This window comes from Oryctolagus cuniculus, chromosome 13 (assembly GCF_964237555.1).
Source record: "Oryctolagus cuniculus chromosome 13, mOryCun1.1, whole genome shotgun sequence".
NCBI classification, from domain to species: domain Eukaryota; kingdom Metazoa; phylum Chordata; class Mammalia; order Lagomorpha; family Leporidae; genus Oryctolagus; species Oryctolagus cuniculus.
The window spans coordinates 21,735,567-21,752,861 of record NC_091444.1 but is presented as its reverse complement, the minus strand read 5'-3'; the positions used below and the strand labels follow the sequence as shown (position 1 = coordinate 21,752,861).

Below are 17,295 nucleotides of genomic sequence, written 5' to 3'. Positions count from 1 at the left end.
GAGTCAGAGAGAGGTCTTACATCTGCTGGTTCACTCCCTAAACGGCTGCAACAGGCAGACTGGGCCAGGTTAAAGCCTGGAGCCTGGAACTCCATCTGGGTCTCCCACGAGGGTGCAGGGGCCCAAGGACTTGGGCCACCTGCTGCTGCTTCCCCAGGTGCATTATCAGGGAGCTGGATGGGAAGTGGAGCACCCAGGACTCAAACTGGTGCCCATGTAGGATAATGGCATCGCAGGCTGTGGTTTAACCCACTACGCCACAATGTTGGCCTCCAGCCTCCTTTCGGTCTCCCTGAGCCCTTAGCCTGACCATTCAGCTGGAGACAGAATCTGTCCCCTACACCTGGAACTGACATACCTGCTGGAATACCCACTTTTCCCTGGAATTAGTGGGTGCTCTAACAATGGCGGCTTAGGCTCCAATTGTTCCAGCATTGGTTTCACTCTTCACAAAGCAGTGTTACTCATACCAGCCTGACTCGCCCAGTTAGACCACGAGCAGCACTCCCAGATCAGCACCTGTACCGCTTCCATCTCTGTATTCCCAGGGCACCCAGGAGTGAGTCCGCCGAGTGGGTGGGGCTCAGCACCCTGGCCCAGACCCAGTCCCTCCCAACACTGGACTCAGCTCTTTCAGAACCACCTTAAAGAGGAAGCCACCACCAATCATCTCATAAGGAACTGACATCCAGAATAGATGCAGAATTCCAGCCACTCAACGTCAAAAAAGGAGCAACCCTGATTTCTGACTTTTTAAAAATGGACAAAAGATATAAATACATCTTGTAAGTAAGTTAAATAGACAAATAGAGAAGTTTCTCCACGGAGGCTACATCAATGGCCAATGAGCATTTGAAAAGATATGACATCACCAGTCATTGCGGAAATGCCAATAAAAACCACAATGAGGTGGGACCTGACACCCATTGGGATGGCTGTTATTAAAGACAGCAAAGGGAAATAACACGAGAGGCTTGCCTGTGGACAAATGAGAATCTTTGTGCATTACTGTTACTGGATGTAACACAGGGCAGCCACGGCAGAAGACAGTCTGACTATTCATCAAAAAATTAAACGGCGTTACCGCACGATCCAGCAGTCCCATTTCTGGGCATGCACCCGACAGAAACAAGAGCAAGGACCGCACTGGATATTTGTACACACGCGCTCACGGCAGCGCTGTGGACAGAAGCCCAAGTGTGGCAGGAACTCAAGTGACTGTTGACGGACGCATGGCTAAACAAATGTAGCGTGACACACAACGGAATATCATTCGGCCGTAAGCAGAGAGAAGATGCTGACCCAGGCTACAGCCTGCACGGACTTTGCAAACACTGCCAAGCAGAATAAGCCATCAGGCAGCAGGACGGAGGCTGTGTGGCTCCAGCCGCACATGGTTCCGGGAATCGTCAAGTCGACAGAGACAGAAAGGAGAACCGTGGTTGCCAGGAATCGGGAAAAGAAGGAGCAGGGAATTGCTGGTGGATAGGTAAGGGTTCCCCTGGGAAAGATGGACAAGTCCCTTGATGGATGATGGTGACGTGCACGTCCCCGTGAACGCCACTGAATCATACACTCACCTAAGACAGACTGAAATGGTAACTTTGGGAATGGGTGCGTCAGTCAAGGTGGCTGTCACGTACTCTGAGTGTCCACGCATCCTCCTGCTGTGTCATCAAGGCCTGGGGTGGGGGCAGGGTGGCAACCTGATTTCCTCCATCCCCTAAACGCCCAGGCAGAGTGCGCTCTCCACAGTGACTGCAGGGTGAGCACTGGCTGACGTGGGGCTGCTTTGGGGGACACCGTTTGGCCTCACTGCTGCAGCTCCAACTACTTGGATAATTCTGGAAAGCGCTGTGGGGAAGGCAGGCTAGCCCAGCGGTTAGCGCTCCAGCTTTCACCCCCTTGGGTCTGGATCTTGGGTGTGATCCTTGATGCCTTTCTATGCCTCGGTTTCTCACTGTCAGCTGGAAACTGTGAGACCACCTACTGCAGCACAGTTGCTCTGAGTCTATCCTCGTAGAGCTCCCAGCACAGAGCCTGGCACATGTCAGAGCCCAACACTGAACCACAAGCGCTCTTACAACCCCAACCACTCCCCAGCACACTCCAGCCCTTTCTCTGTTCTCTAACAGAGCCTTCTACACTAAGCACCCCAGTTATGCAGCTGCATCACTCAAAATGGCCTTCGTCACCCCAAGTCCCTGCACGAGCCATGGGTTCTCACGAGCAAATGCTGGGACTCTTTTAGCACCCACCCTCCGCTAGAGAGAAAAGTCGGCCCATCTCACAGAAGGAGAAGGTGAGGCTGAGGGTGGTAAGCGGGCTTCTGAGGGTCACGCAGAAGGCAGGCCCAGATGTGGACTCCAGGCCCAGAGAGAGGCTCATGGGGGACCTCGGGGCCTCAGAAGGGCTCACCCCTGCCCTTTGCATCCAGGCACCAACCTAAGATCATCCAAGCTACTGGGCTTGTGACAGCAAACCTTTCACTCACTCCACACTGAAACGGGAAAGTACAACAAAGGAGAGGTTTGCTGCTCCCTTCCTCCCCATCCTGCCACTCTCCAAGGCTGAGGGCAGACAGAAGAACTCTGTCATCCTGGGCTCTCCCATCCCCTCACTGGGTCCTGCCCGGGCACGGGACCCGGATCTGCCTCCCCGGCCAGGCACAGGATACGGACGCGCCTGCCCTCCCCAGGGCACACAGCTGAACGATCAGACGGGTTTCGAAAGTCATCCTTGCGTTCTCTGCTCACTCAGCGGGAGTTTTCAGAGTTCCTGGAAAAATCTATGTATTCCACATCCAGAACCGTAGCCAGCTCTCTTCAAAACACTCCAGGGACGGATTTTCACAGACCTGGACCCTGAAGCGCCAGCTCCTGGTGCAGCAGGTGGCCCTGTCGTCTCAGAGCTCGGAGTCACTGAGGTGGCTCCAAGCCGGCGCCCCCTCCGTCAGACATGCTTCCAGCCACTACCACGTGCCTGGGGACCTGAGGATGAGCCAGACACGGTCTGCAGCACAGTCAGTCACAGCCCATCACGGTGAGGGACAGGAGAGAAGGATAGGCTGCCTGTTTGCACAGCCAGAGAAAGGAACATCCGGGCTACACCCAAGGTGCTCTCTGACCACCCTGGATCCACCAGCACCTGTAATCCCTCATCAATCCGCTTCCTCAGCTACGTGTGGGTGTCGGCACCACGGGTCATGTGCAGGCCTATTTGGGAACAGGGGAATGGCTGTAATGACCTCTGAAAGTCTCCCCCAGTTCAGGAATCGGTCAGAGGTTGGGTGAATCCGCCGCAGCCGACCCAGGAGCCAGGGCAGCCGTGTCCCCGTCAGCCTCCGCAGCCTGCCCGTTCAGAGGCAATTCAAGTCCACACCTTTGAGCCCAGGAGTAAGCCCCCCGAGTGTCCCTGCCTCAGGAGCTGCCCCACGTTCTGACAGAGGTCATGTGGCTGCAAGACAGGTGCAGAGACTGACTTCTGGCAGGACATCCATCAGCCTGCGGGTCCCCCATCCAGCCACTGCACGCACAGGGAAGGGAACAACGAGGGCGAAATCCATCTCTTCTCAGTCTGTGTCCCCTGCCTCTGGGCCCAGCGCCTGCGAGAGTTAGGAGCATAGTTTGGACAGAGGCCAGGCACCGTGGGGCTTTGCGTGGGTCCTAAACACAGGGGCTGAGACTGGGCTTTGCTCCCGAAGCACAGGGAACCTGTGCAGACTGGGACACCACACAGCACAGCTGGCGGATACCCCACAGGGGGAGACATAGCACGGGAAATGCAGGGGACTGGTCAGAGTGACTCAGCGACAGGTGACCAGGACCTAGCACAGCGCAGGGCACTTGCAGACAGGAGAGGCCTGAAACCTGCAATAAGGGGACAGCCTGGGTCAAGGGCAAGGGGCGGAGCCCCTAAGGCTTTGGGGCCGATGATTACATTTTAGGAATCAGCTGAGGTGTGCTCCAGACACCTGCTGCAGGGGGAACACTGTGTTCTGGAGCCAGGAAGAGGGGCTGCGGGTGCAGGCTGGGGAGTGACGCCAAAGCCGGGACAGGAGAGCAGAGCCACCGGCACAGCTCCAGGGACAGAGGCACAGGTCCGGCGACTCGGACCTGACCTCCTCCCTCATCACAGCTGTCCTCCTCCTTCCGGCCCTGGACTTGAATGAGCTCCTGATTCATAGCGGATTTAGCCTGTCCTCTTTCTTTCGAGAGAATGCGCCAGGCCTGGCCTGAGTCTCAAGGCTTTGGGGGGTGGACTGAGCATGCGCAAGAGGAAACGGAGGACAGTCTGGGTTTTCCACACAGGAAGCCTCCAAAGCCACAGAGGTCACAGGTGTCGGCTACCTGGCAAGCTGAGAGCTGGAGGGAGAGAGGAATCCAGGCTCCCAGGCAGCCAGGCTGGGCCTGTGGGTGCCGCTCCCTTTAGACCATGGGCTGGGGGCTCAGCTCCGGGCCCAACTTGATAGCAAGAAGAGAGAGCTGGGACTCAAGGTTTCATGGTGGTGTGTGCGCCTCCTTCGCTCTCCCTAACCTGAGTGGCGGCTGTATGTATGCTACACCAGAACGGAATTGTGGCCAGAGCTGCGGCTCACTAGGCTAATCCTCCGCCTGCGGCGCCGGCACCCTGGGTTCTAGTCCCGGTCGGGGCACCGGATTCTGTCCCGGTTGCTCCTCTTCCAGTCTAGCTCTCTGCTGTGGCCCAGGAAGGCAGTGGAGGATGGCCCAAGTGCTTGGGCCCTGCACCCACATGGGAGACCAGGAGGAAGCACCTGGCTCCTGGCTTCTTATCGGCGCAGCGTGCCGGCCGTAGTGGCCATTTGAGGGGTGAACCAACGGGAAAAGGAAGACCTTTCTAACTCTGCCTGTCAAAAAAAAAAAAAAAAAAAAAAAAAAAAGAACAGAATTGCTCTCCAGGAAAAAGCCGGCTGAGTGGGGATAAGTAGCCTCCACTTGCAAAGAAATCGGGGTATGTGGAGTGGAGGAATGGGGGACACAGAGGGTGGGGAGGCCTGGACCAGGCAGTGTGTGGACAGGACATCTTGGGTCATTCCAGGGGGTCCTGGGATGGGACCCAGGTCCGCCTCTCGGTGCTCTTCCTGACGCCACCCCAGCAGAAGGCCTGACAACCAGAGAACGTGGGACTCAATAAACCCGCCCCAGGCTCACGAGACAACGCTCAGAAGACACTGCTACATAGAAGCCGGGGGCTGTCAGGAGCAGAAACAGGGGCGGGCTCACGTCACAGATGCTCTCGCTGTACAGAACCAGGGGAGATGCCTCCGTCCGGGAGCGGAAGTGACTCGGCCACAGCCTCTTAGTGACTGGGGTGAGAAGCCAGCACTTGATTTACAGTCCTGTGCGTTTCCATGATGCCACGTGCCAGCCAAGATCTGCAAGAGCTGTCACCCCAGCAGCTGCGCAGTGAGAGCTCGGCAGGTTGTGATGAGGGAAGGGAGCCCCGAGTCCTCGGCTCCGTCTCCTCTTCACTGACTGGCAGGGGCCAGACCCTCTGACCTCCCTGGATTTCAATTCCCGGTCTAGGGACTTCCCAGGAATCCGTGTCAAATTCTCATCTTGCTTTCCAGCCGCAGTGGGCAGTCAGTCACCAAGCATTTCCTAAACGGTCGGCTCTCTGCACCCACGGGTTCCACATCAGTGGATTCAAGCACAAACCAAAAATAGATTCTGAAAAACGGCTGGGTACTGAACACGTGCAGGTTTTTCCTGTGTCATTATTGCCTGAGCAATACAGTGTGACAATGCTGCACACGGCAGTCACATTGTATTAGGTTGTAGGTAACAGTCGCCCTGCAGGAGGTTGCATCTAACAGCTACAAGGTATTATTAGGCGCTATACTCAATCTAGGGATGATTTACAGTAGCCAGGAAGGTGTGCAGGGATTAGATGCTGCTTCACGCAAGAGATTTGAGGGCTGGCCATTCGGCTGGAGGTTAATATCCCCGCTTTCCATAGCTGAGTGTTTCGGTTTGATTCCTGGCTGCAGCTCCTACCCCTAGCTGCCTAATGGTACAAACCCTGGGAGGCAGTGGTGGTGGTGTAAGTGGTTGGGTTCCTGTTATTCACATGAGACCCCCCAACTGAGTTCCCAGCCCCCAGCCCAGGGCTGTTACAGGCATTTGGAGAGTGGGCCAGAGGCTAGGGGAGTGTGCCCCCTCTTGTTGTCTCTCGCTGACGCTCTGCCTCTCAAACAAATAAAAAAAAACACTTAAAACATAAAGGAATTGAGCATCCATAGATTCTGGCATCCTTGGGATACCTGGAACCCGTCTCCCTTGGATCCTGAGGGATACCCGGGCAAGCCAGGCAAAAGCAGGTTCTTAGGACCAACCTCTGAAGAGCCAGGGGCCACTAGGTTGGGGTGGAGCCCCCGAGGGTCCATCTTCTAAAGAGATTCAAAGTGCGATTCTGATGCTGGGGCTGCAGCCACCCTTCTGAGCCACACTGGAGGTTCCAGTCCCCGCGCAGGTGGTGCCGACTGAGGAAACCATCTGTCTCCAAGGAGTTCCCAGTCCAGAGAGGGAGACGGGGCCCAGTCCCGGAACAGTAACAGCAGGAGGAGAGGTCCAAGGTCAAAGAGACAGAGGTCATGCCCTTCACCGAGAGCACCAGTACACAGCTTCAGAGGTGCAGAGAGAGTTAAGCCCTCAGCACAGCCCACTTCCCTGTCTACCTGGCTCACAGCTGCACGTCACTTCCTGGCCTCCCCCGTGGTTAGGTGTGGCCACGTGACTGAGTTCTGGCCAATGGCATATGAGCCTCAGAAGCACACCCCATTTCTGGGGCTGGCCACAAAGGTCCCCCGTGTGTTATCCTGAGCCCCTGCCTGCCAAATTGACTTTCTATAAAGGGGGAAATAAACTTTCTATGAGATCAGCGACCAGAAACTGGGTTTGCTAAGCCACGGAGTCGACCTGGATTGGCTGTGGACAGGAGACGTGACAACCTCCTGTGTTTCAGCAGTGAGTCAGCCCCTCTTGTAACCAAGCGCTGGTGCTGTACCGGACCTGAAGGGGCTGTCATTTCCGACTTCCTAGGGCCAAGAGTCTTCACCAAGAAAAGCAATCCTGGCAAGAGACAGAGAGTGAGGGGCAGTGAAATCTGCAAGAGTGGGCCGCAGCCCACGTCCCACAGGGGAGGCATGAGGCCATGCAGCGTGAAGAACCACAGTTACTCTCAGGGTATGCGAGCCTCAGAGAGAGCACTCCAGGACAGCCGAGTGGCCCCGCAGCCTGAAGACTTGTTTTCTTTCTGTTGGTCAAATTTGGAGCTAATTTGTTTTTGGTAATCTTTTCTTTTTATGCCAAGATGGTCAGGTGCTTCCCATATCTGAGTGCCTGAGGCCTGGACGTGCCTGCTGTTGGCAGAAAGGGTGGGGGGGCTTCTCAGCTGGTCCCAGCGCTGTCAGGGTTGGCCAGGGTCCCTGGAGAACCACAGGGACCTCCCTGGAGGCTGTGAACATGCAGGGGCCGAGCAGCCAGGCAGGTGGAGATGCCCAAGGTCAGGGACAGAGCAGCAGGGTGCAAAGACCCCTTCTCTCTGTCCCTGGAGGAAACAGAATTCAGTGTCTTCATGGAGCAGAGGTGGCTGGGTGGGGGATGGCAGGCTGGGCCACGTGTGCCGGGGCATGACTTCAACCATGATGGAGCCAACCTTCCGCTCTCCACGGCCACGCAGGACGACAGGGGGCACCTCTCCAGCAAGAGCCCGGACTTATGTCCAGTAAGAAGTCTGTGCCGGGTCACCCACCTGGATCAAGAAGAGCACCTGACCAGGAGTCCAGGGGGAGGCCGGGCAGCGGGAAGACAGCTCTCCCCACCCAGAGGCACGGGTGGCCCTTCCACCCAAGGGGCCTCTGCTTCCCATCTGTCAAGGGCGGCACTCTGACCCCACGTGGGCAGTGCCCAGCCCGGAGCTCTGGGGGAGTCTGTCCCAGACCTGGCACATCTGCAGGGACTGCAGCCTCCCCCGCTGGGTAGCAGCATGCCTTCCACAGAGCAGCCAGGTCGTTCTCCTCCGAGCCACCACGAGCCCCGCTTTGACACCCATCACCCAGGGAAACACGGGCAGGCCCACGGGGAAAGCACCCAGGGAGCAGGGCCCTGGTCCCCTGAAACCCATGTGGCCCACCAGCAGGTCCCCAGCCCTGGGAAGCTGCTGTCTCCTGAAAGCAGGGCGCAAGCCGGGGCCCAGAGCCTGGTCTCCTCTCTCCTGCCGTCCCTGCCCTCCTGTCACTTCCTGCCCATGAAGTGGGAGACCTGCCCCCTCCCACTGCCCATCTCCCATCAACGGGGGTTGGACAGAGGTCTGCGGAAACATTACACAGGCCTTTCCATTACACAAATGGGGAGAAAGGAAGAAGCAGTCACTTAGGAGCTCAGCCTGATCTGCGAGGGGTAGGTAAAAGCACCACTCGGGGTCAGGGTGGAAGGGTTGGGGAGAGCTCCTTGAAGCCCCTTTCCAGAGGTGGCTGTGAGCGAGGAGAGCTGAGAGAAGCGGACATCGTCCCTGAAGGCGAAGAAACACCTAGCGTGAAAGTCAGAGACACTGGGAGGGAGCTTCCCAGCTCCTTCATCAGCCGCACCCCCTCCTCGCAGTGGGGGTGGGGGACACCCCAGGGCTCGCTCCCCCAGCCCTGCCCCTCGCATCTAGCCCTTAGCGCCCTGTTGGGGGTCTCTTGGAAGGGACTCCTGCCCTCTGTGGGCTCTCAGACCTGGCAAAATGCAGTAGGAAAATACGCCACGGAGAAGACACAAGACACAGAGTACAGGAGGAGTCTCATTGGGTGCCAGTGCAAAGGCCCATTTCTTATGGGATATTTCCACTTCTCCCCAGACACACTGCTGCTTTAAAGCTGAGGAAAAGAAACCCCGGCGTTGCAGAATCCCTTCCTTGCCCAACGATGCACAAGCCTTCCCCTCTGGGACCAAGGCCGTCCAGCCTGGCTGGCAATGGGAGGCGAGAGAGGCAAACAGAGCAGCTGAACTTTGTCATTGAAACAGGAGCCACTTCCTTCCCAGGGAGCAACAAAACTCTGAGCCACAGCTCAGACCCCCGCTGCCTATCACAATCACCTGGGGTGCTTTTCAAGACCCTGATGCCCACGTTGTACCCTCCGCCAATTAACTCAGACTCCCTGGGCCTGGGGCACGGGCAGCAATGTTTGCTCCCTGTGTGTAGCTAAGCCTTGGAACTACTGGTCTGAGGATGTGAGAGGTAGAGTGCCGGGGGTGGGGGGATACTCACCCAAGAGGCGAGAACCCCCAAATGATAGGGGGGAATCACATACCCTGTGTGTGTGGCCACACTGTCCAGCATAAGGCCCAGCTGGTCAGAGAAGGGACTCTTGACCCCCGCACCCCTGCCCCCACTCCTCCAGGAGAATCCCTGTCCAGCCTCACAAAGGGGTGTCCCAGAAAAACAAGTGCCGGTTCCAGGGGCCTCTTTCAATTCCTTCAGGCACAAAATCACAGCCTCTCCTTGGTTCTCCAGCATCCTGCAAGGTGCCTGACCTCAGACCCCAGCACGCACGAGGCCCTCAGGCGAGGCGAAAGATTAATAGGGGAGCCGGCAGAGTGGGGCCTGGAGAAGTTTTGGTTATTCTAACTGCTATAGGACTGCTGAATTTAACTGCTATAGGACTGCTGAATTAACGAGGGGCCACACACCTGGGAAGCGCATCAGCTCACTTCTGTTCTATGTAACACCTAAACTCCAGAACCAGTAGCTCCACCACGGCTCCCATCAAGAAGACATGTGCAGCCAGCTGGGAGAGGGTGGCCAGGGGACCAGGGCATGCTGGGGGACAGGATGCTGGCATACACAGGAAACACAGGTGACCCTCTCTGGGGACACCCGAGCCCCCGTAACGGCCGCTGAGGGAGAAGGCTTAGCCCAAACTCCCCGCACTTCTGCGAAGCTGCTAGTTCAGGCTTTAAGATGGTTTCTGGCCACCTACAACACGGAAGTACCAACCTATGAGTGTTTACCTTATTCAGCGACTGAGTGCTGTACCCCTAGCTAAGCCGGGCAGGGGGCAGCGGGGAGGGGGTGACCAGGGCACTCACTCTGAGACCCTCTCAGGCACAGGTGGGCTTGCAGGTGGCTCCAGGAGCGCAGCCCCCAGCCCTGGTGAGCCATTTTGAAAAGGTCTAGCGACAGGAAATGTGAGAGGAGCAGGGGCAAGCAGGGCCCCAAGGGCTCCAGGAACCACCCGGGGCTGTACCCCCAAGGTCAAGAGCGTCCCCAGGGCAACTGCTGGGTCACTCTCCTAATACATGGCTGTGCCTGTCTGCCAGGAGCAAAGGTTCCTTCTAGACCCCAGAAGTGTGGCGCCCCACCCCCCCCACCCCCACCGGAGGCTCTTGCCTGCCATCACCACGGTTACCTTGGAGGGAGACCTGCTCTGCACATTCCTGAAAAAGGTGGTCTTGGCTGTGAAGAAGCAGTCTTCTAGCTCCTCGTCCAGGCTGCTCATGCTGCGGTCCACGGTCATGGGGCCGCGAGTGCGCGCACGGCGCGGGGGCCAGGCTGGGGCGCGGGGCGCGCAGGTGGGGACCCTTCCTTCCCAGGAGCCCTCGGCAACCCGGGCAGGCAGCACCAGCGGGGCAAGCCGTCCCGTGCCCAGCCGCCGCCGGCGCCAGCTAAGCCCCCGGGTCGGCGCGCGCGCCGGGCTCCGGTGCCTCGCTCTGCGCCCGGCTCAGCGCCCGGCTTGGCCTCTGCGGTTTCATCTCAGCCCCGGCGTCGGCTCCCTCCCTCCGCCCCGCACCCAGCGCCCTCGCCCCCGCCTCCCTGCGCCTTCCTGCCCTTCGCGCGCGCACAAGCACTTCTGAAGCCACTTCCTCTCGCAAGGTTCCTCAAAGCCTCGGGGCTGCCACCGCGCCCCTGCCCCCACCTGCCTGGTGCCTCCACTCCTGACAGGGAAGGAGTGGGCCAGGATGCACCTCGCCTCAGCAGGTGCCACCTTCCCACCCGCCTAGAAGATGCGACCAAGGTGGGCATCAGCCCTCTGGCCTCCTCCCTCCTCCCAGGCCCCACCCCCATAAGTAACTGGAGAAGGAAATCGTATCTGGCCTGCTTGGCGAAGCAGCGCTATTTTAACTTGAAAATGCCAGGAGAAACTGCACCGTGGTCCCAAGCTCATGCAAATCACATGCAAAGTTATGCAGGGTTGGGCAGGTCCGCCCACCGGCCCACCCACAGAACTTGGCCCCAGGAAAGCCTGGGCAGACCGGAGGAGCCTGCAGACCACCAGGTCATTTGTGCATTGCCCTGACAGTCTGGCCAAGAGGGGTCCCTGCCAGATCTCAACATCAAGGCCGGCTCACCCACAGACTGCCCGAGGAACACCTCCCTCCTCCAGGGCTGAGTCCCTCAAGGTAGTGAGGGCGAGGTCCCCAGGACTCCTGCAATCCACGCCACTGCCTGAGCGACCACTGTACCTGCCAAGTAGTTTAGTACCGTCTGTCACTTAGGTCTGCCAACAGCCCCAAGAGAGCAACAGTTATTCCCATTTTATAGATGGAAAATCTAAGGCTGAAGTCGTGAGTAGGACTTGTGAGATGGGCCTCAGACCCGGGTCTGTGTGACTCCAGGCCCTGGTACTCAGCCACGCAGGGATGACACTGTTTGGTGCACACTCTGCCATCTTTAACTACTCCTGGGCCACAGCCTTCAGAGCCTGGAGACGCTAGGGGGCGCTGTGCTCATGGAAGCAGTGGGCCTGTGGCCCGTGAGCACCCTGCAAAGTGCAGGTGGGGTGATCAGGACTCTCCCAGCCTGTGTGGTTCCCCCCACCCCCGGCTCTGGGGGAAGGGGAAGGACAATCAGGGTGGAGGCCCCCACTCAGCCCCCAGACGCCCAGCTGCCGGCCCCATCTGCAGTTCTGGTTACTCCTGCGAGGAACCCCTCCCTCATCCACCCTCGCCAGATCTCTCACCGTGCAGGAGGGTTTCCAAATGCAGCCCACTTTGGCTCCATCCTCCCACACGGTCTTTCTCCTGCAAGCGGCTGGCAGACGCAGATGTGAGCGAGCTGGGAGCCAGCGCCCCAGCCGCCGCCGCCCTCGGCACAGGAGAACAGGCAGCTGCCTCCTCTGGCAGGAGGATTGGGGGTTCGGCAGCTAGGGGTGGGGGCCCAGGGAGCCACAGGGTGTTTTAGGGGGAAGAGCTACACGAGCGGGGTCGAAGGCAGGTTCTGGATTCTTCTGGAACAATCTTTAAGTGGGTATATCAAAGACAGTAGCTCGGCAGAGGGAGCTGGCATGAAGAATGTTGCAGGGGTTGGGAGGTCCCCTGGCACCCCCAGGGCATCAGTAATGGCCCATCTGCTTCACACAGCCAGCAAAGAAATGCCTGCTGCCTTCCAGAAAGAACCTCCTTGCTCAGTGAGAATCCAATACTCAAGACAAAAGCAGGCCCCAGGTTCTCTGGACCACACTGTGTCCTTGGCATGAGCTCAGTAAGGCAACCACAGCGCTTCCCATGGAAAATGTGCAGTCCCCACACCCGGCTAATAACAGCCTGTCCCAGGCACCCAGGACTCAGCAGGAGCTCCCCTGGGGCCAGAGCCCAGTTAGGGACTCTCTCCGTGACACTGTGTTCTTGGAGAGTGCTGCTGCTCGCCACGCCAGACATCCCGAAAACCTGACCCGAGACAGCAGGCGTCACGCTATTTTACAGGTGAGGAAACTGGGAAGTCACTTGCTCCATCGCAGCTCGTTTCAAAGCCTGTGGACCCCCAGGTAACGACCACCCCCTGCTCCCCAATCCCGCCTGCCAATGAACCTAGGCTTGGAAGAGTTAAGAAGGCAGAAAAGCGGAGACTGGGCTGCAGGGGCCCAAGTCTGCAAAGATCATGGACGCTGCAACAGTCGTGCAGTGTCCAGGAGAAAATTCTAGATGGAAGCCGCAGGGTCTCAAAGGAGGATGGCTGGACTCTGCGAGGCTCCACCCTGTGAATCGCCAATAGCAGAGCTATTGATTGGCCTGGTAAGGGGGTGGAGGCGTGGAAAGCCCACACAGTCTCCTTTTAAGCCTCTCCTAGGTGGTCACATGAAGAATGGGCTCTGGCCGGTCTTGTCCCTGGGCCCAGGGAGAGGAGACTAGACCTAAGGCTTGTAAACCCAAGGCACCGCACTGGGGCTCAGAACTGTCCCCCCCGAAAGGATGGACGGGCCACTTTCCTCTCTCAGCGTCAGATGACGAAAGACACTATTTTAAACTTCCTTCCCTTTTCAAGTGCAGTCTTTGCATGCGGCCAGATCCCCTTGTTAGAGCCACCCTGCGGTTCTTCTGTGTGTTCCAGAAAAGCTGTGCTACAAGAGCAGAAGCCAGGAACTGATATTTTAGTCCCAGCTCCAACTCTAGCTCTACAGGGTATCTGGGACAACGCTGATCTCGGGGTTCTTGGTCCAGTTGAGCGGTGTTGATCAGCCTTGGGGCCTCCTGATCTCTCATACACACAGAGGCTGGACGCCCGGTGAGAGCCAGTCCCCTTTAATTGCCTGCAGGTGCAGGTGCTATGCATGCTAACTTGAGGTCCATCATCTCACTTCACTCCTACAACAACCGAGGGGGAAGGTACAGTGCTCACCTCTGTTCGACAGAGGGGGAGAGGAGGACAGGGCAAGTTGGGTCACTTACCCTTAGTCCTGCAGGTCAGTTCATGAGGGAGCTGTCCACCCAGTTAGGTCCGACTTCAGACCCCCAGTCCTGCGCTTGCTGCGGCCTCACAATCACCACCCCCCCTGAAATTGTGGCCCAGCCTGAGCAAGGTGAATCCACATTCTCAGTTTGCCAGTGCCCATCTTTCTCTGGCTCTCACGGTGTCTTTCTCCTCCTGGGGGCTTCGTCTCACCTCTGCTGGTGGTGTGAACCACACCTGCCACACTCACGGCTCATGACCCTATCTCCCCCCCCCACTTCCCGGGAGCTCCAGATGGGTGCCTGCAGCAGCTCACTGAATACCATCCCCCCACACACACCCAAAGGAGCCTCACTCTCCACGGGCTTAAAATTGACCCTTTATTCCCTGCCCCACCCCCACTGCCCTTCCTCATCTGCATTTCCTGTCCTCATGAAGGCCATTAGCCTGGGTTATTGCGCAGCCTCCTAGGAGTTCCCCTGGTGCCTGTCTCTGCCTCCCCCAAACTCCACACCCCCTGGGGTTGCCACAGTTACCCTTCTAAGACCAAGATCTGAGCATGGTGTCTCCCTTTCATTAATCCTTCAATTCAGATTTCAACAAACAGCTATCAAATAGTGAGTGTGCATCAGCCCAGGTTGCTTGTGCTTGCTTGCATCCATTCACTTAACACGCATTTACTGAGCCTTTCCCCTGGAAAGCCCACATCCTGCCTTCCCAAAATGCACAGTCTATGCAAACGGCATCGAACTGGAGCTACATTAGAATCACTGAGCTCTGGGGCTGGTGCTATGGCAGCATCCCATATGGGTGCCGGTTCTAGTCCCGGCTGCTCCACTTCTGATCCAGCTCTCCGCTATGGCCTGGCAAAGCAGTGGAAGATTGCCCAAAGCCTTGGCCCCTGCCCTCACACAGGAGACCTGGAAGAAGCTCCTGGCTCCTGGCTTTGGATTGGCACAGCTCCAGCTGTTGTGGCCATTTGGGGAGTGAACCAGTGGATGGAAGACCTCTGTCTCTCTGCTTCTCTGTAACCGCCTTTCAAATAAGTAAATAAATCGTTATAAGCAACCACTGAGCTCTGTGCACCTCACTCCTCACAACGCTGCAGGGGGCCGGCAGCACACTGAGCGTGAGTGCTTCATCTGCCCAGCCGGGGACATGGCAGGATCGGACGTCACGCACAGGGTCCCCACGTCCAGCTTGCCAGTACAACTGCTGTCCCTCCCCCAGTGACCACCCCATGTTCCAAAGTCTCCCATAGGGCCATGCGGGCTCTCCATGCCACGTGCCCTGCCCTAGTGTACACAGCTTTGGCTGCAACCAAGCCCCGCCTTGTCCCCCCCCCCCGCCCCCTGCACAAATGCCACGCCCACTTCCAGAAGCCACCAGTCAGTCCCTCCGTGGTTTTGCTCCTGCTGTGCTCGCTGCCTGTCCAGACCCTCCCTGGAAGCACCCTCCTTCCTGACACGTATTTCCCGCCCTCAGCCCCTTCTGCCAGAGATCCCCTAGGGCTTGGATGCTAGGAACATCACCTGCATGTGCGCCGTGCACAGCACAGCTCAGGGTCCCTCGGATGAGTTCCTGCTGTGAGGGCCAAGAGGCTCCCTCCCACCAACTGCACTGCCGCTCACATGGGACTCAGCACCTCGGGGTGCTGGCTGCAGCTGTCCCACCTGGCTACCACGCTAACATCTGGCACAATGCGGGCCCTAATTTTTTTTCTAGAATTATTTATTTGAAAGAGTTATAGAGAGAGGTAGAGCCAGAGAGAGAGGTCTTCCATTCTGCTGGTTCACTCCCCAAATGACCGCAACGGCCAGAGCTGAGCTGATCTGAAGCCAGGAGCTTCTTCTGGGTCTCCCATGAGGGTGCAGGGGCCCAAGCACTTAGGCCATCTTCTACGGCTTTCCCCACAGCAGTAGAGCAGCAGCCAGGACTCGAACCAGCACCCATATGGGATGCCGACGCTGCAGGCTGGAGCTTTTACCCACTGCGCCACAGCGCCAGCCCCTAGGGCTCTGATGCTTAAAAACACTCAAGTTCAGCCAGCCAGGTCAGCCACAGCAAGTGGAGAGGCCGCGGGGAGGCAGAGTCTGAGCAGGCCCAGGGCTCTCGCCTTCTCACTGTCCCCCTTCAGCGAGACAGAAAACAGATGTTTCTGATCAGCACCCCTCCCCCTCCTGTGCCCAGGGCAGCGTGGCTACCAGCATGAGACGTGAACCACTCTGCACGGTGCCCAGAGGGAGGAGGCCAGTGCCCCCCATGGCAGAGCCTCAAGTCGGCGGTGGGACATCAGCAGCCCTGGGCACAGCACTGCTGCCACGCTGCCCAGCAGATCTTAAATGTGAGACCCAAAAAGTGCAAAGCAGTCATTCCAAGGGGCCCACTGCCTCTAGGGGCCCTGAGGAGCACGGGGTCACGCCTCCAGGGCTTCAGGGGCTGCAGAAAAGCAGGCAGCAGAGCCCTGTCCCTCCCTGGGGCCAGGATCCCAGGTGCACCCTGGCGAGAAGTGTCTGCTTCACCCCATCAGAACCAAGTTCAAGTGCAGTGGCCCAGCAGCTGGTCCAAGGGGCCCCGGGCGGCTTCTGTCTGGTCCACAGGCATCGCTGACGTCCTTGGCCAGCCCTCCTGACTTTAGAGAGCAGCAGGGACTCTGTGAAGGAGACAGGGGCAGGGCATCCAGGGAAAAGCAGAGTGGGACAGGGCAGGGCTCCTCCCTCCTTCCACAGGGGCAGAGTGGGGCAGGCTGGCACAGGAGAGGTCATCTGCTCCATACCAAGCAGGAGAGTCAGACTAGAAGTCCTAGACGTGCAAGCTGAGGGGACAGGCAGAGTCTGGGGCACTCGGCTCTCCCACCTCCAAACCTGCCCCAGGGAGGGAGGGATTGAGGTTCACGCCTCAGACAGCAGAGCTTCAAGTCTCCTCTCGGACAGGAGTGGGACAGGACACAGAGCCAACACCGACTGGCTACTGGATCATAAGTACAGCGAGTTATCCACAGCCAGGTTACAGAGCTGGGGACATGGACAGACAGGGGCTGTCAGCAGCCACAGGACTGGGTACAGTGGTGACCATTCTACACCTGGGACTACCTGGACCAGGGGTGGGGAACACATGGCCCATGGGCCACACAAGACCTGTAGAATCATTGGCCCTGCCAAGGCAACCACATGCAGGACTTGAAATTCAGTAAGTCTACAGCGGGCTCATTGTTAAGCTGATCATTTTGTACGGCCAGCGAATGGTGTTATAAAGAAGCAAATGGCCCCTGGCAGAAAGCAGGTCCCCAGCCCCGATCTGGACAGAGAGGCACGTGAGGCCCCAGTCTGGGACAGTGTTTCAGGATCACGCGAGCAGTCAAACCACAGCCTTGGTTACCTTGTGGGTACCACGTGTACGGATGGCTGCAGCCGTGCGAGGAAGCATTGTGGGGCAGGGGAAGCAACAAGTGCATGTGATGTGCCAGCCCTGGTCTGACGTTCCTTGTGGTCAGTGGGGGGACACAGCGGTGAACAAGCTAGGCAAGGACCAGGCACTGCGGAGCGTATGAGTGCTTTATGCAATTGCCACACCCACCGCCCTGGCGTCGGCGTCCAATAGCTAAGGGAAGGTAAGTGCTCCCCAACG

The 17,295-nt window shown here is 58.1% G+C and overlaps 1 protein-coding gene across 4 annotated transcripts in view; it reads right to left on the bottom strand.

Moving 5' to 3' along the window:
- The window catches only part of RASSF5 (Ras association domain family member 5), a 64,297-nt gene that overhangs the window by 13,216 nt on the left and 33,786 nt on the right, over positions 1-17,295 (bottom strand). The window contains exon 1 of one of the 4 annotated variants that reach the window (XM_051821276.2): positions 10,412-10,716. The exons of the other annotated variants lie outside the window; for them this stretch is intronic. Coding sequence (XP_051677236.1) covers positions 10,412-10,519 — 108 coding nt within the window. The 5' untranslated portion in view covers positions 10,520-10,716. Of the gene's footprint in view, positions 1-10,411; positions 10,717-17,295 lie in introns of those variants that run through there. 4 annotated transcript variants of the gene reach the window in all.